The sequence below is a fragment of the Bufo bufo genome, chromosome 4 (genome assembly GCF_905171765.1).
Source record: "Bufo bufo chromosome 4, aBufBuf1.1, whole genome shotgun sequence".
NCBI lineage: Eukaryota > Metazoa > Chordata > Amphibia > Anura > Bufonidae > Bufo > Bufo bufo.
Window position 1 is genome coordinate 42701244 of NC_053392.1, and position 27365 is coordinate 42728608.

General features: G+C 44.7%; 1 protein-coding gene across 1 annotated transcript in view; it reads right to left on the bottom strand.

Moving 5' to 3' along the window:
- The window catches only part of ELP3 (elongator acetyltransferase complex subunit 3), a 154493-nt gene that overhangs the window by 78448 nt on the left and 48680 nt on the right, over positions 1 to 27365 (bottom strand). The window contains exons 8-9 of the mRNA XM_040427150.1: positions 15657 to 15818; positions 6914 to 7040 (exon numbers count right to left, since the gene is read on the bottom strand). Coding sequence (XP_040283084.1) covers positions 6914 to 7040; positions 15657 to 15818 — 289 coding nt within the window. The remainder of the gene's footprint in view (positions 1 to 6913; positions 7041 to 15656; positions 15819 to 27365) is intronic.

Below are 27365 nucleotides of genomic sequence, written 5' to 3' on the forward strand. Positions count from 1 at the left end.
CATGTGCATGTCTCTCATACATAAAATATATCAGGACATCAAATCCTAAACTGTGGTAGAGAAGCAAAAATGAGCGGCGCATTTATGATGTGCAGTTAATGTGGTGTCAGGTTTACGGCTTCATAGACATAAATTATATGGGAGCTGATAGTTGGACTCGGCTTGTGATGTTCGGATTTACCCATAGGGAGATCACAGGCTCCAGGACGAGCAGCCGGGGATTAGTTCCTGGATCTACAACGTTAAAAGCCGATTATAGGGCAACGGCTGATGCGTCACCATCGACTGCCAGGAGTATTCAAATAGTATTTTATCATGGAAAGTAAAAAAAAAAAAAAATTATCATGAGAGACGAAAATTGAAGCAGAAATAATGGAAAACGTCTTCAGTGAGACCTTCAGGAACAAAAATCTAACCTTTTATAAATAGGAACCGGGGTGATCAGAGTTTTAAAGGGGTGTTCTTCACAAGACAGCTCCGTTAATACCCTCTATTCGGGGTACCCCATCTGTAAGTGAGAATGGTGAGCTCGGCTCCCCCTCTGGTGGACTTTAGTCATGTGCGTATTAATGACATGGACGTCCATTCAGCTGACTGCCTTATGTCATACACCATTCCCTCTGTAGACTAGTCGCACCTCCGAGAGCCCGACTAGTGGCAAACAGGATGATGAGATGACTTGGACTCATCCACACCAGATCGTACCGCCAAAAGGTGCGGCCTATAAATTTTTATTGTCCATTGCAGTGACATCAAGGCAACCATGTACTACTTCGTCTTGTAGTGCCCTCTACAGTGATGTGATGAAGTGACAAAATTGTACCTTCACTTATGGCAATCTCTCCTGGTAGCGGAACATCTCCACACCATCACTGCGTGTGACGGGCGACAGAAATCTTCTTTACTCCAAATCGGTTTTGGAGAAAAATGTCTTGCTGCTGGCTATTCGGTTGGATTTTGGCAAATCTGAGACAAATATTGATGTTCTTCTTGAGGAACAGTGGTTACCTCCATGAGTAGTATTTTTGCCCGGTCTTGGACCTATTTGGAAGTCAGAAGCACCATCTTGACTGAGACTTCTGAAGTGGTCACTGAGTCATTTTGGTAGGTTGACCACTCAAAAAGAGGGAGGCCAGGAGTTAATTTTTGACAAAAATGGAACCGACATCGGGGTAGTAGGTCGGCCATGTGACGTGAAGGTTAGTTACTGCATGTTCCACGCAGAAGAACATTTCATGAAGAGGACTATGTTCCTCAGTATATCAGTGGAGCTGCCTGTCCCACCCTGACATGGTGACAGCTGTCAGTCCTTGCTCTGGCGCTTTAAGTTGGGTCACCATAGAGCGTTACAGTCTAGGGGTTTTTATTATTTTTTTGCCTTTTTGCAGAAAGAATTCATCTCTAAACTCATTGCGTGGGAGTAAATCAAGCAGCAGCAGACAAGACGTTATAATTCATTTCCCAGTGAAATATTCTGCTTCACATCTTCTGGCGCTTACATTAAGCCTATATCTGATGATTGCTCGGCCTGTTCATCATCATCAGGACGAATATGATAAAAAAAAAAAAAGAATAGGCCCCGCAGAAGGGAAGTGACAGACCTTTCATTCAGGAATCTGGCAGTGGTGCAGGCTCATGGGCTCCACCGATGTGACCTTCTGATAGGTGTCTATGGATTTAAAAGGTTTGTGCACGTTTGAAGGGGGAGGCAGATCTGCGAAGGGAAGCACACCTGGCGCTGGCTTCTGCACTCTCCGGTCTCCGCTGCTCCGACTGGGTCCACGGATGTAAACTTCTGGGTGTGACGCTGCTGCAGCCAAGCCCTGGTCGCAGCGATGACTCACCAACCGCCCTCCACCCCACCCGGTTATGACAAATGCTCGTGTGACTGGTTGTGGGAAGCGACTGGCTGCAGCGGCGTAAAAATGGAAGTTTACATCAAGGAACCAGAGCGGAGCAGCAGAGACCGTAGGGCGGGGTTTGCCAAACCCCCCCAACCAAACGCGCACAACCTCTTTAAGGTGGACTTCCCCTTTAAAGAGTTGCATGAAATGACATATGATACACAGACAGAGCACCTTGTGAGGCGGTTTGGACGTATGACACACCCAGAGTCACAGCTATGGCACATGGTACGTTATTTCATTTTATGATGAAGATTGAATAAAGGATCCAGAACCATTTTAAACTCCTGTTTGTTCGCAGTGTTATAGTAGTCACACTCTTGCAGTGCAAGAAAACAAAACACGTCCCACGGCGCGAATTACCGTCTACCAGTCACTAGGGTCAAGAAGGAATCTTTTAATGCAGTATTGCTGCATTAAAAGATTCCTTCTTGACCCTGGTGACTGGTAGACGGTAATTCGCGCCGTGGGACGTGTTTTGTTTTCTTGCACTACTATCTTCTTGGGGGCTCCAGGCTTCTCCTTTTGAAGATCCCTCGTGGTCCCGAGGCTGCAGACCGCCATATCCAGACGTCCAGGCTTGTTTGAAAATACCTACAATAGTGTTGTGCCTATATCCGCACAACCACACAAGGTGAGCCTTGCCAATTCTTTTTGTTCACCATTATACACCCACAGAATTACCCTATGGTGCGCCCATCTGTTTCTCTACAGATTTAAAACCAGCCTGCTACATCACACTCTTGCAGTCACACTCTTGCAGTCACACTCTTGCAGTCACACTCTTGCAGTCACACTCTTGCAGTTTTATCGTTGTGTTCTTTTATATACTGGGCCAGTATCCTCATCTCTGCGGGTAAGGGTACTTTCACACTAGCGTTTTTGTTTTCTGGTATTGAGTTCCGTCACAGGGGCTCAATACTGGAAAAAAAACTGATCGGTTTTATCCTAATGCATTCTGAATAGAGAGCAATCTGCTCAGGATCCATCAGTTCAGTCCCTCTTACGTTTTTTGGACAGAGAAAAAAAAAACGCAGCATGATGCAGTTTTCTCTCCGGCCAAAAATACTGATCACTTGCTGGAATGCCGGATCCGGCATTAATTTACATTGAAGTGTATTAGTGCCGAATCCGGCATTAAGTGTTCCGGCAAAACAGATCCGGCTTTTCGGTCTGCGCATACACAGACCTTTAAAAATGCAAAAAAATATATATATATATATAATACCGGATCCGTTTTTGCCGGATGACACTGGAGAGATGGATACGGTATGTCAATGCATTGCATACGGATCCATCTGACAAATGCCAGATCAGTTTGTGTCCGTATTGATGGAACTGCCTGCCGGAAACATCTGCCGCAAGTGTGAAAGTACCCTTAGGCTACTTTCACACTTGCGGCAGAGAGATCCGGCAAGCAGTTCCGTCGCCGGAACTGCCTGCCGGATCAGGCAAAATGTATGCTAACTGATGGCATTAGTAAGACTGATCAGGATCCTGATCAGTCTTAAAAATGCCTGATCAGTCGAAAAAATGCATTGAAATGCCGGATCCGTCTTTCCGGTGTCATCCGGCAAAAACGGATCCGGCATTAATTTTTTCACCTTTTTTTCAGTCTGCGCATGCGCATACCGGAAGGACGGATCCGGCATTCCGGTATTCTGAATGCCGGATCCGGCACTAATACATTCCTATGGGAAAAAATGCCTGATCCGGCATTCAGGCAAGTCTTCAGTTTTTTTAGCCGGAGATAAAACCGTAGCATGCTACGGTTTTCTCTTTTGCCTGATCAGTCAAAACGACTGAACTGAAGACATCCTGATGCAAACTGAACGGATTACTCTCCATTCAGAATGCATGGGGACATACCTGATCAGTTCTTTTCCGGTATAGAGCCCCTGTGACGGAACTCTATGCCGGAAAAGAACAACGCAAGTGTGAAAGTACCCTTACTTGGATGATCTGGTTCTCGTATGATGGATCCATGAATCAAAACTGCACAGAACAATGTTATATTCTGGTATTATTACTCCCGACCAGTAGCATTTCTTTTAAGAATGATGACGGCCATGTTTTCGGGCACACTAGGGGTGGATAGAGAATTGGTGCACATTTGTATATGGGGTTTTCCTCAATCTAGAACAGGATCAGTCTCTATGACACCAGAGAACATCAGATACACGTTCACATCATGGGGCAATCCTCCGGTTAAGGCTGACCTTGCAGCAGATGAGTTAAGTTGGGCACTGGTTTCCGAGCAGAAGCTTGGATCGTGGCCCGGAGCAGGGACATTGCCGACTCTGCTGGGAAATGATGAGAGTCAATAGGATCTTTCCTATCAGGGAGTCTCCCCTTCCCCCCCCACCTTGTAAACAGCATCCTGATATTGACTTGTGTGTTTACAACTCCCTGCCCCCGTGATTAATGAGCGCTCGCCCCTCCTGTCCGTTAAGGTGAGGGTGTCACCTCATCCCTCTTGTGAGGCAGAGATATCGCGTTGGGGGAATGAGGTGTCAGCTCCGCACAGAACCCCATTAATCCTGTCTGGAGAGGCTGTGATTTATTACAACTATTAATTTAATTATCTTATCGGTGGCACCAAGAGCTTTCCCCATCCATCCGCCCTATAAGTCCCATTTACTGCAGAGTCCAGGTCAGGACAGAGGTGGATGACTCACTCCAATTGCAGAAAGGAGACAGAAATGATGGCGGCTACGACCGGAACAGCGATAAATGTTTACTGGACAAAATATAGGGAAAGCGCACAACCCGTATGTACGCTGGTCTAACAAGAGTGGGGTGAGGGTCTGGAGGCAATAATACAATTATAGAATATCACGGCAGCAGGTCAATCCAAAACTCACAGATTCTCTGAAAATACGGATTTTCCTTGCCGAGATCAAACTTGCAGCTTGAATCGTGCAAAATAGTTCTCCAAACGAAAGAAAACTGCCCCTCCGATGCCACCCACGTTCACCCCTTTAAACGGGCATTCCCATCTCAAGCATTTATTGTGGCCCCCAGATATGGGATTTGCAACTATTTCTAGGTAGTAGATGAGGGACACTGCTTGGGGTACCCCTTTTATCAGGACCTCCCAAAAAACTTACTTTTTCCCCAAAAAATTATAATTTTTAAGACACTAGGTATGGCTGTAATCGTACTGACCCTAACAGGTCAACCTTACCGCATGGGGAACGCCATAAAAAAAAAAACTATAAAATTTTGGCGGAATTAAGTTGTAGTTTTTTTCAATTCCACCCCTTATGGAATTCTTTCCAGCTTCCCGCCACATAGTATTCAATATTAAACGGTGCCATCAGAAAGTGCAACTTATCCTGCAAAAAACAAGCCCTCAGGCATAACTACTTGAGGGGTCACTGAGAGGGGCATAACAATTGTGACGGGGCACTAATTGGGAATAACTACTGTGAGAGGGCACTAAGGGGGAATAACTACTAGGAGAGGGGACTAAGGGGACATAACTACTATGAGAGGGGACTAAGGGGACATAACTTCTATGAGAGGGGACTAAGGGGACATAACTACTATGAGAGGGGACTAAGGGGACATAACTACTATGAGAGGGGACTAAGGGGGCATAACTACTATGAGAGGGGACTAAGGGGGCATAACTACTATGAGAGGGGACTAAGGGGGCATAACTACTATGAGAGGGGACTAAGGGGACATAACTACTATGAGAGGGGACTAAGGGGACATAACTACTATGAGAGGGGACTAAGGGGGCATAGCTACTGTGAGGGGGCACTAAGGGGGGCATAGCTACTGTGAGGGGGCACTAAGGGGACATAACTCTGCCCCCCTTAGTGCCCCCTTACAGTAGTTATGTCCCCTTAGTCCCCTCTCATAGTAGTTATGTCCCCTTAGTCCCCTCTCATAGTAGTTATGTCCCCTTAGTCCCCTCTCATAGTAGTTATGCCCCCTTAGTCCCCTCTCATAGTAGTTATGCCCCCTTAGTCCCCTCTCATAGTACTTATGCCCCCTTAGTGCCCTCTCACAGTAGTTATTCCCCCTTAGTGCCCCTGCACAGTAGCTATGCCCCTTTGTGCCCCTGCACAGTAGCTATGCCCCCCTTAGTGCCCCCCCACAGTAACTATGCCCCCCTTAGTGCCCCCCCCACAGTAACTATGCCCCCTTAGTGCCCCCCCCACAGTAACTATGCCCCCTTAGTGCCCCCCCCACAGTAGTTATGTCCCCTTAGTGCCCCCTCACAGTGGTTATGTCCCCTTAGTGCCCCCTCACAGTAGCTACTGTGCAGGGGCACAAAGGGGGCATAACTACTTTGAGGGGGCACTGAGGGGACATACCTACTGTGAGGGGGCATAGCTACTGTGAGGGAGCACTAAGGAGGCATAACTACTGTGAGAAGGCACTAAGGGGGCATAAGTACTGTTAGGGGGCACTAAGGAAGTATAACTACTGTGAGGGGGCACTAAGGAAGTATAACTACTGTGAGGGGGCACTAAGGGGGCATATCTACTGTGAGGGGGCACTAAGGGGGCATAGCTACTGTGAGGGGGAACTAAGGGGGCATAGCTACTGTGAGGGGGCACTAAGGGGGCATAGCTACTGTGAGGGGGCATAGCTACTGAGAGGGGGCATAGCTAGTGAGAGGGGGCACTAAGGGGGCATAACTACTGTGAGAAGGCACTAAGGGGGCATAAATACTGTTAGGGGGCACTAAGGAAGTATAACTACTGTGAGGGGGCACTAAGAGGGCATAAGTACTGTGAGGGGGCACTAAAGAGGGCAGAGCTACTGTGAGGGGGCAGTAAAGGAGCATAACTACTGTGAGGGGGCACTAACAGAGGAGCCACCAATGTAGTAAAACAGTCCAGAGTGGATCCTTCCCCTAGTAATGACGAGAACCCCTTGCTGTCCACATCAGACGTTACATGCTGTAGTAGTAATGAGTCTGTCTCACATGTAACACTGTTCACACAACGCAGACAGCTGACATCTCAGGACTGTCTCTGGTGACTTACGATGAATTGTTCGATATCTCGCTCCAGTCCCATGTTCGGCAGATCTGGCATCATGTGGGAAACTACTTTGAAGCCGGCATCTTTGGCCATGTGAAAGGACTCGCATACCGCCTTCACCGTGTGACCTCTGAAAGAGATGACAGGGGTTGAAAACGAAATATCTGGAGGAAGGAAAAAAGCAGCACAGAGGAAAACAGCAAACTACAAACCCTAAAAGAAAAGCAAATGGTAAAACTTCCATCCAACTTCAAACGGGTTTTCCAGGACTGAGGGTTGTCTCCTCGGCAGTACACCAGAGCAGAATAGAGCGGCAGCTCCATCCAAACGGGGGAACACAGAGCCCCCATTCTGATGATCAGTTGGGGGGTGGGGGCAGTGGTCCCTAGGATAGGTCAACAAAATCAGATAGTCAAGGGTCGGACTCCCGCCAATCATCCACTTGAATGGGAGCAGCGCCCAATACACAGTACACAGAGCAGTGTCGTTTCGGTCCCGCAGCTGATTGGCGGGGGTGCCTGGAATAGGACCATAGGACCGCCGCTGATCTAATATAAAATCCCTTTAAGATTTCCCTTTTCTTTCCTTTGGAATGTCCTATGTAACAGGACAAGTTCTAGGTGCGGGGGTGGAGGGGGAGGACTTTTGTGTCGCCTTTAAAGCCTTCAGATTCCTGAAACATCTGACTCCTTACAGAAGTGAAAACCCAAATTAACCTCAGATTACGAGGCCATTATTATTATTATTCTAATGAGGCCAATTATCTTTCTGAATGTCAGAAGAAAGGAAATATCGAGGCAGCAGATGACAAAACAACGGCGGAGTAATGGATTACATACCGTTCAGCTATAATCAGCGGGGCGACAAAACACAATAATTATATAATATTACAACAATAATGAAGGCCTCCACCTCCTGCAAGTCAATTACGTGCAGCCGTCACTTCTGCTTCTATGAGCACTGCAAGGGGAAGAAATAGAGCATTGGCGCAAGAGCTGACTATTCACAAAGCATCCACTTTATAAAGGGCATCTGTCAGCAGTTTTGTATATGACACTGGCTGACCTGTTACATGTGCGCTTGGCAGCTGAAGGCATCTGCGTTGGTCCCATGTTCATATGTGCCCACATTGCTGAGAAAAAATATGTTTTTATATATGCAAATGAGCTCTAGGAGCAACGGGGGCGTTGCCGTTACTCCTAACAGGTCAGCCAGTGTCATAGGTACAAAACTGCTGACAGATGCCCTTTAAAGGGGATGACCAGCTGACAAAAATTAGAGAGACAGGGACAGCAGAGAATCGGAAGAGAGTATGTTTTTTTTTTACAGCATTCTGAGCCTTTTCTTGAAGCGGTTGTCTCTCTCTTCAGCAAATGGCATTTATCACGTAGAGAAAGTTACTACAAGCCACTTACTAATGCATTGCGATTGTCCATATTGCTTCCTTTGCTGGCTGGATTCGTTTTTCCATACAACCAGCCACCCGCTCAGTCATGTGAAAACTATACAAATAAAAGAAACGTACTTGTGCTGGACGGGAGGAAGTGTATGCAGTATGCCACCCAGGTCCTGTATGCCCGCTTAGTGCCTTCTAATAAAACCCAGCAGGGGTGACGATGCAATTCCGTTACGTCTGCTGCCGGGGAGCGCCCTAAAAGGATAACCGACATGGCTGTTCGGGCTGCTGTATCTGTCATCCATAATGGCCCAGGCCTCGCCTGCCGTTACTCGCACATAGAAATCAATAGCCCGGGTGTGATGGCTGTACTAGGGGCAGTGTACAGGGAGGGCCTTCCTCCTGTCATCCATAACGGCTCAGGAAAGGGCTGACAATAGCTCCTCGTGTTCCCATTTCATGGGGAAATAATATTGATAATACTTTTAAAAGCAAAATAAAAAAATAAAAAATAAAAAAAAAATAATAATAATTCTCCGGTATACAATGTATAACTAATCGAAAAAAATTACATAAAAAACTACGCCGCAAACCTAAAAAACCTGTACTATAAAATTAATAATCATTTTTTTCACTCACAGAAAGCTCAGTAAAAAAAATCTGCTAAAATGTTTTTGTAGAAACATCGTTTTTGGGCTCCAAACGTAAGAATGAGCAGGAAAGTAAATTACAAGTTTTACCGGATCTTTCGCTATAAACCTATAGATCAGTCCGCTCAGCTCCTCCTGCTCTACATCATGCTGCCGGCAGCTTACATTGCATTTTCATGGTGGTAAGTTCTCTTTAAGAAAAAAAAACAGCAGAGGTTAGGGGCTAATGTCTGTGATCGGGGATAAATCCGATCTCAGACATTTAACCCCCTCAGATGCCATGTTCAAATGTGACCACGGCAACTGAAAGGTGAAAATGTGTAAGCCGCGCACTATCACTCTGGTAACATCTTCCAACAGCGGAGATCGGGGAAACCGATACCGTGTATTGATAGGCCGGAGCCTGCTTGAGGCTCTGATGCCTATCACTGGAATATTCCAATACAGGCCTGCAGGTGGCAGCACTGCATTGGTATATACTGAATTCCGTAATGGATAAAAATCTATAACAGAATGCAAATGGAAATCTAATGATTGTTTGTTATAGTCACCTAGGGTGACTTAAAAAAGTTTGTAAAATAGAAAAAAGTATAAAAGTTCAAATCATCCCCTTTTCACTAAAAAAAACAAAAACAAAAAAAAACTTCATAGACATCGCCGAGCCTGAAAACACCTGTATTATTAAAACATATAAATATTTATCCCATACATACGCCATTCGCGTAAACAGAAAAAAAAATCACAATGGCCAATATACCAAGAAAGAAAAACTGATCAAAAAAGTCCTACACACCCCAAAATGGTATCAATGAAAAGTACAGGTCATCCTTCAAAAAATGAGCCCTCACACAGTTCCATAGAGCTAAAGATAAAAAAGTTATGGGGTCAGATTATGTCGATAAAAAGAAAAAAACATTTTTTCCAAAGTTTTTTTTTTTTTTTCAAGTATTAAAACACACTGCCTAGGGAATGCCATAAAAACAAAGCGCATTAAAACTATGGTGGAATTGCCTTTTTGTTCCATTTCCACCCCATTTGGAATATTTTTGGAGCCTTTAGAAAGAACAACTTGTCCCATTATAAAAAAAAAACAAAAAAAAACAGTCCTTATATGTGAACGGTAAAATAAGAGAGTCATGGTTCTGGGAGGGCCAGGAGTAAAAAAATTAAAAAATAAATGAATACTCAAAAACAGAAAAATTGCCATGTCCTCTAAGGGTTAAAATCTCTTCCATTTTGTGTACACAGTTCCTAAGCAAAACATTGTTTCCATGGTAACAGACTACAAACAAGTCCTATGTAGTCTGATCCTGAAGTCATTCCACATCTTTACTAACAGAGAGGATATTACACCAGGGGACAAGATGGAGGATCGTGTCTGGGAACGCTCGGAGGTCTGGAGACACAAAACAGAAGGGAATTTGCAATCAAGATAATTTGCAAACTTTGTTGTTCTATATCCTCAAAGGCTCATACAAAGTCTGGAAGGATCTATACTTAGCACACAGGTGTCCTCTCTAGAATATGGCCAGCATGAGCTTTACCCGTCAGCCAGGAAATGTCCCTTTTAGTCTCCTCTTCAATATCGTTGAGGGGTGCTTGACATTTAAGATAGAAATGTAACCGATCGGTGGGGAGCCGACTTATTATACAGATTTTTTTTTTAATTTTTTGGTCAGATTTATAAAGATGTAATGAACGGCTTTCTCCAGTAATGACGCCACTTCATGGATAGCTAATAGGCACGATAATTCACCTGCCTCGAAGATGAGTAAGTGCCTCTTATGTACCCAGAAGAAACTTTCATTTCTTCTCTATTCTCTTTGCAAAAATTTTGAGCAACATTCCTGCGTTATACGGAAGAGAAAGCTCCATACGCCGATTCATCCGTTATACACAGGAGGGATATTATTGATAGATTATAGATGGGGGGACATTACTTTGTATACTGCGGGTCGTCACTATAAGGCCCCATGCACATGGTCGTTGCCGGCCGTGGCCTGTACTGCGGCACACAAACAGTGGGTCCACCATATGCGGGCACCGGCCGTGTGCTCACCATAACACCATTCAGTCGTTCTATTTTTTTTTGTGGTGCGGATGGATCACGTAGCCATACAAGTTGCAGTCCCCAACGCAGGGAATGGCCGGCCAGCGGCCGTGTGCAAGAGGCCTACAGTGCAGAGAAGATGAAGGTCAGCAAGGGTACAGTTGCAAGCAATAGTAAGTGTACCCTTTGGAATTACCTGGATTTCTGCAGTATTAATATAATATGGCCGAATAATACTCAACTCACAATTAAGTAAACTAATAACACAAACAGTTCATGTCTTTTATTCAGTAAATATCCACAGTGCAGGGAACCTTTGACTTGAATAAGCAGAAATCACCTTCACCAAATGTTTCCTGTAGCAGGAATGAGATTTGCACAACATTGAGGAGGAATTTTTGGACCGTTCCTCCCTGCAAATGTGCTTCAGTCGTTCAACATTCTTGGGAAGCCTTGCGTGCACAGCCCTCTTCAGGTCACGCCACAGCGTTTCCATAGGGTTAGGTGTCATGATGTGGGACGCCATTAGCTGCCATGGCAATTCCAGTCTGGTATTCATGGAAGGAACATTGACCAAGACCCATGGAGAATGTCTAGGACTGGATGGGACGATAGGTCTCCTATGCACAGCAGTCACCAACCACCTTGGCTGGAGTACAGGTCCAAGTTGAAAGAGCTTGGAAGAACATATCACATATAACTTGCTGCAGAACCCAAAATAAAGGGGGCACCACCTTGGCTGTGTGATCATTGACCAAGTACCACTAGCAGTTCAATGTCAGCTCAATCACATTAACTTTCCAAGGTGATTTTTTTTATTTTCCGATTACTCTATCCATTATATAATAATAACAATAATAATAATAATACAACATAAAATACATTTTATTGAGCCCATATTACATACATTAGCGTGAACCATAAACAAAAAACAAAAAATCACTTGATGTATTTGCTCAGCTAAAAATTTTAATAGCGTATTTTTCGCCCTATAAGGCGCACCTAGGTTTTTGAGGAAGAAAATAAGAAAAATTCATATTTTGAACCAAAAGGTGTGCTTTTGGTGGGTTTTGAGCTAATGGTGGTCTGTGGATGACACTGTTATGGGGGATCTGTGGAGGACACATTTATAGGGGATCTGTGGGGGACACACTGTTATGGGGGATCTGTGGAGGACACACTTATGGGGGATCTGTGGAGGACACACTTATGGGGGATCTGTGGAGGACACACTTATGGGGGATCTGTGAAGGACACACTTATGGGGGATCTGTGGAGGACACACTTATGGGGGATCTGTGGAGGACACACTTATGGGGGATCTGTGGAGGACACACTTATGGGGATCTGTGGAGGACACACTTATGGGGGATCTGTGGAGGACACACTTATGGGGGATCTGTGGAGGACACACTTATGGGGGATCTGTGGAGGACACACTTATGGGGGATCTGTGGAGGACACACTTATGGGGGATCTGTGGAGGACACACTTATGGGGGATCTGTGGAGGACACACTTATGGGGGATCTGTGGAGGACACACTTATGGGGGATCTGTGGAGGACACACTTATGGGGGATCTGTGGAGGACACACTTATGGGGGATCTGTGGAGGACACACTTATGGGGGATCTGTGGAGGACACACTTATGGGGGATCTGTGGAGGACACACTTATGGGGGATCTGTGGAGGACACACTTATGGGGGATCTGTGGAGGACACACTTATGGGGGATCTGTGGAGGACACACTTATGGGGGATCTGTGGAGGACACACTTATGGGGGATCTGTGGAGGACACACTTATGGGGGATCTGTGGAGGACACACTTATGGGGGATCTGTGGAGGACACACTTATGGGGGATCTGTGGAGGACACACTTATGGGGGATCTGTGGAGGACACACTTATGGGGGATCTGTGGAGGACACACTTATGGGGGATCTGTGGAGGACACACTTATGGGGGATCTGTGGAGGACACACTTATGGGGGATCTGTGGAGGACACACTTATGGGGGATCTGTGGAGGACACACTTATGGGGGATCTGTGGAGGACACACTTATGGGGGATCTGTGGAGGACACACTTATGGGGGATCTGTGGAGGACACACTTATGGGGGATCTGTGGAGGACACACTTATGGGGGATCTGTGGAGGACACACTTATGGGGGATCTGTGGAGGACACACTTATGGGGGATCTGTGGAGGACACACTTATGGGGATCTGTGGAGGACACACTTATGGGGGATCTGTGGAGGACACACTTATGGGGAATCTGTGGAGGACACACTTATGGGGGATCTGTGGAGGACACACTTATGGGGGATCTGTGGAGGACACACTTATGGGGGATCTGTGGAGGACACACTTATGGGGGATCTGTGGAGGACACACTTATGGGGGATCTGTGGAGGACACACTGTTATATGGGATCTGTGGATGACACTGTTATGGGGATCTGTGGAGGACACACTGTTATATGGGATCTGTGGAGGACACACTGTTATGGGGATCTGTGGAGGACACACTGTTATGGGGATCTGTGGAGGACACACTGTTATGGGGGGATCTGTAGATGACACTTATGAGGGGGATCTGTGGATGACACTGTTATGGGGGGGGATCTGTGAATGACACTGTTATGGGGGGGATCTGTGGATGACATTGTTATGGGGGGGGGGGGAATCTGTGGATGACACTGTTATGGGAGGGGGATCTGTGGATGGCACCGTTATGGGAGGGGGATCTGTGGATGGCACTGTTATGGGGAGGGGGATCTGTGGATGGCACTGTTATGGGGAGAAGGATCTGTGGATGGCATTGTTATGGGGAGGGGGATCTGTGGATGGCACTGTTATGGGGAGGGGGATCTGTGGATGGCACTGTTATGGGAGGGAGATCTGTGGATGGCACTGTTATGAGAAGGGGGATCTGTGAATGGCACTGTTATGGGGAGGGAGATCTGTGGATGGCACTGTTATGGGGGGGATCTGTGGATGACATTGTTATGGGGGGGGATCTGTGGATGACACTGTTATGGGAGGGGGATCTGTGGGTGGCACTGTTATGAGGAGGGGGATCTGTGAATGGCACTGTTATGGGGAGGGGGATCTGTGGATGGCACTGTTATGGGAGGGGGATCTGTGGGTGGCACTGTTATGAGGAGGGGGATCTGTGGATGGCACTGTTATGGGGAGGGGGATCTGTGGATGGCACTGTTATGAGGAGGGGGATCTGTGAATGGCACTGTTATGGGGAGGGGGATCTGTGAATGGCACTGTTTAGGTAAGGGGGATCTGTGGATGGCACTGTTATGGGGAGAGGGATCTGTGAATGGCACTGTTATGGGGAGGGGGATCTGTGGATGGCACTGTTATGGGGAGGGGGATCTGTGGATGGCACTGTTATGGGGGGGATCTGTGGATGACACATATATAGCATCTTATGCTATATATGTGTCATCCACAGATCTCCCCCATAACAGTGTCCCCCGCCGCTCACAGCAGTATTCATATGTAAACTGTAATTCTTAACCTCTTCTTAACTTTAGTTAAAGTAGCGCTATCCCATGTACTACTACTTACTATCAAGCTCCCGTACCGTAGCAGGCAGAGCGGCCGGCAGCGCAACGTCACTGCATAAAACAAGGCCCCATGTCCATGAAAAAAAATAAGTGGTCACAAAGCCTCTTCCAGGGCTCGTCATTAAGGGGATATTAGAATGTCACAGAACTATTCTTTAGATTAGACGGGGTAACCCCTTCAACCCGTAAGGGAGAGTTCACATCTCGGTTTCATTTTCCGTCCGAAGAACAGAAAAAAAAAAAATATATATATATATATATATATATATACAAAATGGATCCTCTTGCACTTTTGGCATCCATTCGAGCAATTTCCGTCTGAGATCCTTTTTTTAGATGGGATAAAATGACGGAAATGGCTCAAACAGATCCGTTTTTTTTTACAGGATCCTATTTTTTTTTCGTCATTCTGACGGATCAGAAGAACGGCAAATGGAAGGGAGATGTGAACTCTCCATTCACACACTTTGCACTCTCGTACTGAGGCCCTAAATTCTGCACCCCCCCCCCCCCCCACCATGAACGCAGTTCATTGTGACGAAAGCGGAGACTACTGCCAGCTCCGCCGCTGCGTGTGACAAGGGCAGGCAGTAATATAACAGAGGTCAAGGAAAGCCAAGATTACAAGTCTTACAGTTAAAAGATTTATTGATTGCGCTGATCTAGCACCTCGGCAGCGCGGTTATCTCCCATCATCTCCCGCCCACTCACTCCAATTCTAAGCCTTCATATTAGAAAACTTTCAGCATCAGCAAAAGAAGAAGTTTTTATGGAGTCGGGTGGAGGTGGGAGAGCAGAGGAACCTCACGTGGGAATCTAAAGACTGCTTTACACGGGTCGACACAGCAGGCAATTATCAGGAACGATCCGAGTGGACTGTTCCCGGGGTGTGTTTTAAGCTCAATTTGGAAGGAAAGTGTAAAACTGAGTGAGTGGATGCAAAACTACAACTCCCAACGTGCCCTGATAGCTGAGGGCTGTAGTTTTGCAACAGCTGGAGGGCCAAAGGTTGGGCATCCCTGAACTATATCAATAGAGATCACATAGGCACATGACTTACCGGTTAGTGTCCCTCGCTACATCCTCGTACACACTCTGCACGCCGATCTCTAGCCTGGTGCAGCCATAAGACAACATGTCACTCAGGTGTCGCCTCAAGCAGTAATCCGGCCTGGTCTCTATGGTTATTCCCACACATTTTGTGTTACTCCTTTCCGAGTATCTGAGGGGACAAAAAAATAGATAAAAATAAATACTGTAAAAGAAAGAAACTTCAGCTGGTAGATGCAATGTACCTCTCAGACCCCCCATAAAACATTTATACCTGGCAGGCATGTAGTTAAAATTTTCACTTGTGGCAAATGTAATCAATTACATATGATATTTGTCTATGATCTATTTAACTGTAATTTGACATACAAATAAAAGCACCTTATGATGGTATTATCATTATCTGTACAAAACTACAACTATAATACATGCACAAGCATAAAATTACTATAATACTGTTCCTATGTACAAGAATATAACTACTATAATACTGCTCCTATGTACAAGAATATAACTGCTATAATACTGCTCCTATGTACAAGAAAATAACTACTATAATACTGCTCCTATGTAGAAGAATATAACTACTATAATACTGCTCCTATGTACAAGAATATAACTACTATAATACTGCTACTATGTACAGGAATATAACTACTATAATACTGCCCCTATGTACAAGAATATAACTACTATAATACTGCCTCCTATGTACAAGAATATAACTACTATAATACTGCTCCTACGTACAAGAATATAACTACTATAATACTGCCTCCTATGTACAGGAATATAACTACTATAATACTGCCCCTATGTACAAGAATATAACTACTATAATACTGCCTCCTATGTACAGAATATAACTACTATAATACTGCCTCCTATGTACAAGAATATAACTACTATAATACTGCTACTATGTACAGGAATATAACTACTATAATACTGCTCCTATACAAGACTATAACTACTATAATACTGCTCCTATGTACAAGAATATAACTACTATAATACTGCTCCTATGTACAAGAATATAACTACTATAATACTGCTCCTATGTACAAGAATATAACTACTATAATACTGCCTCCTATGTACAAGAATATATCTACTATAATACTGCTACTATGTACAAGAATATAACTACTATAATACTACTCCTATGTACAAGAATATAACTACTATAATACTGCCTCCTATGTACAAGAATATAACTACTATAATACTGCCTCCTATGTACAAGAATATAACTACTATAATACTGCCTCCTATGTGCAAGAATATAACTACTATAATACCGCTCCTATGTACAAGAATATATCTACTATAATACTGCCTCCTATGTACAAGAATATAACTACTATAATACTGCCTCCTATGTACAAGAATATAACTACTATAATACTGCCTCCTATGTGCAAGAATATAACTACTATAATACCGCTCCTATGTACAAGAATATAACTACTATAATACTGCCTCCTATGTACAAGAATATAACTACTATAATACTGCTCCTATGTACAAGAATATAACTACTATAATACTGCTCCTATGTACAAGAATATAACTACTATAATACTGCCACCTATGTACAAGAATATAACTACTATAATACTGCCTCCTATGTACAAGAATATAACTACTATAATACTGCTCCTATGTACAAGAATATAACTACTATCCCTGCTATTTTAGATGCGAAAGGCAATAAGCACAAGTCGACTCACGATATAGCGAAAGCGTTTAGTGCTTTTTATGCGGATCTATATAACCTCCCCACTCCAGACCGTCCTGGTTCAGCCTCTATTGAGCAAGCCACAGATGAGTTCCTGTCCACTCTGAAGCTGCCCTCTGTTAGTCCCCTACAAGCTTCCCAACTAGTCGCCCCTGTATCAAGAGAGGAAATTGGCAAGGTCCTTTCCTCCATTTCTTCAGGTAAAAGTCCAGGGCCGGATGGACTCCCTATATCGTATTACAAGACCTTCAAAGACGTTTTGACTCCTCACTTTCAGGCACTCTGTAATTTCCTCCTGTCTGGAGGCTCTCTACCCCCCCCAAACGTTAGAGACCCACATAACTATAATCCATAAAGAAAACAAAGACCCCCTCCACTGTGGCAGTTATCGCCCGATTTCACTGCTAAATGCGGATGTCAAGTGGTGGGCCAAGATTCTGGCGCAGCGAATACAGCTGATCCTGCCGGATGTTATTGATAGCGAGCAAGTGGGGTTTGTGCGTGGCAGACAGGGCTGTGAGAACACGATACGTTTGCTCCATCTTATGGATTGGGCTAGAAGCTCCTCTACGCCTCTGGCTTTGCTGAGCACGGACGCGGAGAAGGCCTTCGACAGGGTCGGTTGGCATTATATGTCGCGGGCCCTGTCGAGGTTTGGTTTCCCAGATTCGTTTATATCTGCGATCTTCACTCTGTACTCAGCCCCGTCTGCCAAACTCAAAATAAACGGTACGCTTTCTCCCTCCTTTTCCATATCCAATGGGACGAGGCAGGGATGTCCTCTCTCCCCATCTCTGTTTGTCATAGTGATGGAGACTTTGCTGTGTAAGATCCGGCAGGATCCTGCGGTTAGGGGCTTGACCATTGATTCTCGGACCCACTTGACAGCCGCATTTGCAGATGACCTACTTATCATGACCTCCAATCCCGAAACATCCTTCCCTAGGCTTTTGTCTCTTTTTGAGGAGTTTGGCTATGTGTCAAACTTTAAAATCAACTATAGCAAGTCAATGGCCCTAAATGTTACTTGTCCAGAATCGGTTAAAGAGGCCCTTCAGAATACTACCCCCTTTCACTGGGCTACAAAAGACATAGTATTTTTGGGAGTGCACGTCCCGGCTCAGGCGAAGGACTTATTTGCTCTGAATTATGCCCCCTTATTGTCCTCAGTTAGGAAGCAGCTGCACTCTATTAGACTGCCGTTTATTTCCTGGTGTGGCAAGAGGAACTACCTCAAGACCTTTATAGCTCCTAAATTTTTGTACCTTCTGCAGGTGTTGCCTATCTGGCTGCCGCACTCATTTTTTGTAGACATCCGCAGAGTTTTTTCCCTCTTTTTGTGGGGAAGTAAACCCTCCAGAATTGCTTATTCGGTGCTGACCAGAGAGAGGAGGTTTGGCGGCTTTGGTCTGCCCGACATACGTTCCTACTATGTGGCCTTTCAACTATTTAGAGGTCTATCCCTCCTCAATAGCACTTATTGTGCTCCATATGTGTGTCTTGAGCGCTCTCTGCTCTCCACTAGAATGAAGCGGATTCTCTGGGGGTTGTCCCCTTGTTCTCCGGGTGGTTCCTCTTTGTCACTCCTATGGAAGGGTATGTTTGTTGAGTGGGCCAAGCAGTTTAAAGGATAGAACACTTGAGTTTCCCATACCGGGTACTCCGCTTTCCTCTTTACAGTTTTATGTCCATCCGGAAGCCGAGAAGCCCTCAGGTATCTGGCCTCTTTTGGCCGAGATCCCTTTAAGTGAGATTAGGTCCCCGGATGGGTCCCTGGATTGGTCCACGGTCTTGAATAACCCTAAAGTCAAAAAAGCTTCCTTCCTACAGAGTTTTGCCCTGCAGAAGGAGATTAAGATGATTAAGCTACCACCCCCCACCACCTCTGGAACCCCCTCTTGGCTGTCTAAGAGACTATCAGATGCCCGTAGGATCCCTAAACCGCTGTCTACCCTTTATAAGGAGTTACTCTCAGCCTCCCCTCCTGAGCTACATTTCCTTTCTTCATGGGAAAGGGAATTGTCCATCCACCTTACAGACCCGGAAAGGGCTTTTGTCCTTACACACTCTCACGGCTTTAGCCGCTGTATTAAGGTACAAGAAAACTCGTATAAGCTGCTCACGAGATGGTACAAGTCCCCGGAGTTCTTGCATAGGCTTAATGCAGATTTCCCAAGTGAGTGCTGGAGGTGTAGAAAAGACGTAGGCTCTCTGTCACACATTTGGTGGCACTGTGAAAAGATTAAAGCGTTCTGGACCAGTATAGAAGCTCTGATAAATGAGGTGTGTGCTAAGCAGGTTAAGCTGGATCCTAAACTGATTCTGCTTTGGTGCCCTAATGACTCGCTTTCCCCCTGTAGATCTGATCTTCCTACTATGCTCATCACGGCGGCGAGACTGCTCATCCCGCTGCTTTGGAAGGATACTGAACCTCCCACTGTTTCGATGTGGAGGGATAAGGTGGATCAGATCTACAGGTTTGAAGAGCTGGCCCACTGGGAATCTTGCACGCGTTCCCGCTTTCTGAAAATCTGGTCGCCCTGGAAGACATATAGAAAGTTCCCCTGACGGAGTTGGGGAAAACCCCCCCCCCCCCCCCCCCCCTTTCCTTTCCCTTCCTTTCCCTTCCTTTCCTCTTATTTGTGTTATATTTGATTTTTATTGTCTGTCACATTTGATGTATCATTTTGTACAACATGTGTTGCACTGACATGCATTTGTGGTCACTTCCATGACCGATTTGTGACTTTGCCTTACCAGTGATGCTACGATGGTTTGTGATCGATTGATATGCCTTACTTACTTTGAATAAAAATACATTTGGTTAAGAATATAACTACTATAATACTGCTCCTATGTACAAGAATATAACTACTATAATACTGCCACCTATGTACAAGAATATAACTACTATAATACTGCCTCCTATGTACAAGAATATAACTACTATAATACTGCCTCCTATGTACAAGAATATAGCTGCTATAATACTGCTCCTATGTACATGGATATAACTACTATAATACTGCCTCCTATGTACAAGAATATAGCTGCTATAATACTGCTCCTATGTACATGGATATAACTACTATAATACTGCCTCCTATGTACAAGAATATAACTACTATAATACTGCCTCCTATGTACAAGAATATAACTACTATAATACTGCTCCTATGTACAAGAATATAACTACTATAATACTGCTCCTATGTACAAGAATATAACTACTATAATACTGCTCCTATGTACAAGAATATAACTACTATAATACTGCCTCCTATGTACAGAATATAACTACTATAATACTGCCTCCTATGTACAGAATATAACTACTATAATTATGCACTGTTTGGTCACTATAATACAGGAGGAGCAGACTCTGGTGCGCTGTTTGGTCGCTATACTACAGGAGGACTAGACTCTGGTGCACTGTTTGGTCACTATACTACAGGAGGAGCAGACTCTGGTGCGCTGTTTGGTCTCTATACTACAGGAGGAGCAGACTCTGGTGCGCTGTTTGGTCACTATAGTACAGAAGGAGCAGACTCTGGTGCGCTGTTTGGTCACTATAGTACAGAAGGAGCAGACTCTGGTGCGCTGTTTGGTCGCTATACTACAGGAGGAGCATAGAAACATAGAATGTGTCGGCAGATAAGAACCATTTGGCCCATCCAGTCTGCCCAATATACTGAGTACTATGGATAGCCCCTGGCCCTATCTTATATGAAGGATAGCCTTATGCCTATCCCATGCATGCTTAAACTCCTTCACTGTATTTGCAGCTACCACTTCTGCAGGAAGGCTATTCCATGCATCCACTACTCTCTCAGTAAAGTAATACTTCCTTATATTACTTTTAAACCTTTGCCCCTCTAATTTAAAACTGTGTCCTCTTGTGGTAGTTTTTCTTCTTTTAAATATGCTCTCCTCCTTTACCGAGTTGATTCCCTTTATGTATTTAAAAGTTTCTATCATATCCCCTCTGTCTCGTCTTTCTTCCAAGCTATACATATTAAGGTCCTTTAACCTTTCCTGGTAAGTTTTATCCTGCAATCCATGTACTAGTTTAGTAGCTCTTCTCTGAACTCTCTCTAGAGTATCTATATCCTTCTGGAGATATGGCCTCCAGTACTGCGCACAATACTCCAGATGAGGTCTCACCAGTGTTCTGTACAGCGGCATAAGCACTTCACTCTTTCTACTGCTTATACCTCTCCCTATACATCCAAGCATTCTGCTGGCATTTCGTGCTGCTCTATTACATTGTCTTCCCACCTTTAAGTCTTCTGGAATAATTACTCCTAAATCCCTTTCCTCAGATACTGAGGTCAGGACTGTGTCAAATATTCTATATTCTGCCCTTGGGTTTTTACGCCCCAGGTGCATTATCTTGCACTTATCCACATTAAATTTCAGTTTCCAGAGTTCTGACCATTCTTCTAGTTTTCCTAAATCCTTTTCCATTTGGCGTTTCCCTCCAGGAACATCAACCCTGTTACATATCTTTGTGTCATCAGCAAAAAGACAAACCTTACCATCGAGGCCTTTTGCAATATCACTTATGAAGATATTAAACAAAATCGGTCCCAGTACAGATCCCTGTGGAACCCCACTGGTAACATGACCTTGTTTTGAATGTTCTCCATTGACTACAACCCTCTGCTGTCTGTCACTCAGCCACTGCCTAATCCACTCAACAATATGGGAGTCCATGCTCAATGAGCAGACTCTGGTGCATTGTTTGTGTCTGTTCACTATACTACAGGAGGAGCAGACTCTGGTGCACTGTTTGGTCGCTATAATACAGGAGGAGCAGACTCTGGTGCGCTGTTTGGTCGCTATAATACAGGAGGAGCAGACTCTGGTGCACTGTTTGGTCGCTATACTACAGGAGGAGCAGACTCTGGTGTACTGTTTGGTCACTATCATACAGAAGGAGCAGACTCTGGTGCACTGTTCGGTCACTATACTACAGGAGGAGCAGACTCTGGTGTACTGTTTGGTAACTATCATACAGAAGGAGCAGACTCTGGTGCGCTGTTTGGTCACTATAATACAGGAGGAGCAGACTCTGGTGCACTGTTTGGTCACTATAATACAGAAGGAGCAGACTCTGGTGCACTGTTTGGTCACTATACTACAGGAGGAGCAGACTCTGGTGCACTGTTTGGTCGCTATAGTACAGGAGGAGCAGACTCTGGTGCACTGTTTGGTCACTATCATACAGAAGGAGCAGACTCTGGTGTACTGTTTGGTAACTATCATACAGAAGGAGCAGACTCTGGTGCGCTGTTTGGTCACTATACTACAGGAGGAGCAGACTCTGGTGCGCTGTTTGGTCGCTATCATACAGGAGGAGCAGACTCTGGTGCGCTGTTTGGTCACTATAGTACAGGAGGAGCAGACTCTGGTGCACTGTTTGGTCACTATACTACAGGAGGAGCAGACTCTGGTGTACTGTTTGGTCACTATAATACAGGAGGAGCAGACTCTGGTGCACTGTTTGGTCACTATAGTACAGGAGGAGCAGACTCTGGTGCGCTGTTTGGTCACTATACTACAGGAGGAGCAGACTCTGGTGTACTGTTTGGTCGCTATCATACAGGAGGAGCAGACTCTGGTGCGCTGTTTGGTCACTATCATACAGGAGGAGCAGACTCTGGTGCGCTGTTTGGTCTCTATACTACAGGAGGAGCAGACTCTGGTGCGCTGTTTGGTCGCTATAGTACAGGAGGAGCAGACTCTGGTGTACTGTTTGGTCACTATCATACAGAAGGAGCAGACTCTGGTGCATTGTTTGTGTCTGTTCACTATACTACAGGAGGAGCAGACTCTGGTGCATTATGGTCTTCAGGTGGGGGGTACCTCTGACATTTGTGCCTACTTGGTCCTGCCGATTAGACAGCGGAGATCTACTATAACTTATGGAACCTAAGCGATTTCTTCATTTGGCTCGTGAGCAGATCTGACACTCCAGGTTCTGCGCTCTCTTCACTTTCCCTTTCTTCTACATTTGGTACCTTACATCTTTATCTTTAAATATGCACGACGGGGCCCCTAATTACCTCACCTTATCATTAGGTGAGACTTTGAAACATTGAAGGCTCCCGGGTGCAGAATATTACATGTAAAAATAATAGTGTCTCCCTCTCGTCTCATGATCCAACAGGTGTAACTATGAAGTGGAGCAGCTGCACTTTGCTTGCCAAAAAATGGGTGTAATTAGTGCAATGGAGAATTCATACATTAAGAAAACCGGGTCCTGCCATTGTCACAGAGCAGGAGCAGCCGCTTTCCAGCGACGTGCTGCAAAATATCGAAAGTAAATCTCCGAGTCCAGAGGAAATTTTTCCCGTGGACTGAAGCATTAAAAGCAGGAACATTGTGTGATTATCTCTGGGCTGGAAAATATCAACTTAGGCAACACAGCCGTTTTCTTAAAGGGGTTGTCTCACTTCAGCAAATAGCATTTATCATGTAGAGGAAGTTAATACAAGGCACTTACTAATGTATTGTCATTATCCATATTGCTTCCTTTGTTGGCTGGATTCATTATTCTATCACATTATACACTGCTCGTTTCCATGGTTACAGACCACCCTGCAATCCATCAGTGGTGGTCGTGCATGCACAATATAGGAAAAAGCACCAACCTATGTGCGCTCCCATGGTCCCGGGCACAAGAGAGGCTGATGCTTTTTCCTATAGCGTGCAAGCACGGCCACCACTGATAGATTGCAGGGTGGTCTGTAACCATGGAAGCAAGCAGTGCATAATGTGATGGAAAAATGAATCCAGCCAGCAAAGGAAGCAATATGGAGAATCACAATACATTAGTAAGTGCCTTGTATTAACTTTCTCTCCATGATAGTGAAGTGACACAGCCCCTTTATTGCCCAGTAAATAGCGGCTGTCAAAAAAATAGGACATGTCCCCACTGAAATCAATGGGACAGTTTTTAACGGCCGCTTAGAAAGGATTGCACCCCTATAATTCGATCTGCATTTTTTGCAGATGGGATACGGACCCATTCCTTTTAAAGGGGCTGCAAAAGATGCGGCTAGGACACCGTGTGCTGTCAGCATCCGTGTGGTCATTCCTTGGCCCCGCAAAAAAAGAAAAAATAGAACATGTCCTATTCTTGACAGTTTTGCGGACAAAAATAGGTATTTGTTACATAGTGCGGTACCCGGGAAAGGGAAGAATGTGCGATGCACAAGGCCAGTGTCTGAATTTGCGGTTTGCGGCCCGCAAGATGGACATGGTTGTGTAAATGGGGCCTTAGACTGACGTCTCATTTTGTAGATTTTTTTTTATTTTGCACTTAAAAGGGTTGTGTCACTTCAGCAAATGGCTTATATAATATAGAAAAAGTTAATAGAAGGCACTTACTAATGTATTATGATTGTCCCTATTGCTTCCTTTGCTGGCTGGATTCATTTTTCCATCACATTATACACTGCTCGTTTCCATGGTTACGACCACCCAGTAATCCAGCAGTGGTGGTCGTGTTTGCACACTATAGGAAAAAGCAACCTGCCTATGCGAGCTCCCACGGTCCCGGCCACCAGAAAAGCCGACACTTTTTCCTATAGCGTGAAAGCACGGCCACCGCTGAAGGATTGCAGACTGCTCCTTGGTGCACAGAACATCTAATTAGCATAATGATAAAAACTTTAACAGGACATGAACGGTGCAACTGATTTATATTAAATGCTTTCACTCAGCAGGATCAACTCAACCCGGCAATGAGCCTGCTTTCATAGCATTGATCCTACTAAAAGGCCCTCTTAAAGTAAGACGTAACAGTCTACCTCTTGGCTAGTGAAGCACTGTCGGTGTATCAGAACAGCTCATAGTGCCATACAAAAAGATACATTTTACTTTTACAGTAGTAGCATCTAACCATCTCAGAAATAAATAAAGCAGCTCTCTCTCCCCTCTCTCAGCAGTAAATCTCAGCGTGATTTCAAGAAATAATCAACAGTCCCATAAAATTTTAGTTACTGAGGAAGATGATCGATGCAAATGTTTTTTTTTTTTTAAAGATTTTGGTAAGAATCCCATCAAACAGCTCATGAACGAAGGCAGAGTTCTCCTATATATAAAAAAGCAAAACAAAAACATACATCCTAGAAATACACATTCAGATTGAACCTCCGAGAACTGCTGACCTGTAATTTACATACCAAATATTCCTAACGTTTAGGCACGACTCGTTAAAATCTCCCAGCAGCTCCTCAATAACTACTCTCGCAGCTTGAGGTCCTGGACAAACTGCTTGCTCTTAATAAAACTAATTATACATTTTTGAGATTAAAGGAGATTGTGTGGGAGTCTGAGCAGATGCTAAGAACAATCAACACTTTTCTACCATTAGAAAATGTAGGTAACAGGGTATCAGATTTGCCGGTCGTCTTAAAGATACACATTTGTAGAGTAGAGAGTTTTGCTTGCGTAACAGAAATTGTCCACATTGGCCGGATTCAAACCCATTACCACAACCCCACCCCGATGACAAGATAGTTTGGTTAATCCAAATGAGTAATGCAGTCACGCTGAGAACTGTTCATACGACGAGAAAATGTACTACAGTTCCTTTTTGAGTGTTCATAATAACAACTGGTCTGGTTGGTCATTAACCCCTTAAAGAGGTTCTCCAGTTTAATTTTTAAAAAAATTGTAATCGTCCCAAAGTACCCCAAATAATATATTTTTCCCCAAAACACCTGTTATTTTATATCAGAACTTTCCTTCCCCTGTTCTCGTCATCACTGCACCCAGGCAGGATGCGTACAAGCAGAACTTCCTGTTTTCCTCAGCTTCCTGCTGGGTTTTCTAACCAATCCAAGCGTGCTTTGCTCTGTAATGTTTCTTAGTGCTTGCTCCCCTGCCAAAATGTTTCCTCTGCAGTAGTCATGCTCACCTACACCTCCATTCTACACGTTAGCTAGGCAGAAGAAGACATTGTGAAACAATACAAAGCAAAGCACGCCCGGGATTGGCTAGAAAAGCCAACAGGAAGCTGATGAAAACAGGAAGTTCTGCATGTACAGTGGGGGAAATAATTATTTGACCCCTCACTGATTTTGTAAGTTTGTCCAATGACAAAGAAATGAAAAGTCTCAGAACAGTATCATTTCAATGGTAGGTTTATTGTAACAGTGGCAGATAGCACATCAAAAGGAAAATCGAAAAAATAACTTTAAATAAAAGATAGCAACTGATTTGCATTTCATTGAGTGAAATAAGTATTTGAACCCCTACCAACCATTAAGAGTTCTGGCTCCCACAGAGTGGTTAGACACTTCTACTCAATTAGTCACCCTCATTAAGGACACCTGTCTTAACTAGTCACCTGTATAAAAGACACCTGTCCACAGAATCAATCAATCAAGCAGACTCCAAACTCTCCAACATGGGAAAGACCAAAGAGCTGTCCAAGGATGTCAGAGACAAAATTGTAGACCTGCACAAGGCTGGAATGGGCTACAAAACCATTAGCAAGAAGCTGGGAGAGAAGGTGACAACTGTTGGTGCGATTGTTCGAAAATGGAAGGAGCACAAAATGACCATCAATCGACCTCGCTCTGGGGCTCCACGCAAGATCTCACCTCGTGGGGTGTCAATGGTTCTGAGAAAGGTGAAAAAGCATCCTAGAACTACACGGGAGGAGTTAGTTAATGACCTCAAATTAGCAGGGACCACAGTCACCAAGAAAACCATTGGAAACACATTACACCGCAATGGATTAAAATCCTGCAGGGCTCGCAAGGTCCCCCTGCTCAGGAAGGCACATGTGCAGGCCCGTCTGAAGTTTGCCAATGAACACCTGAATGATTCAGAGAGTGACTGGGAGAAGGTGCTGTGGTCTGATGAGACCAAAATAGAGCTCTTTGGCATTAACTCAACTCGCTGTGTTTGGAGGAAGAAAAATGCTGCCTATGACCCCCAAAACACCGTCCCCACCGTCAA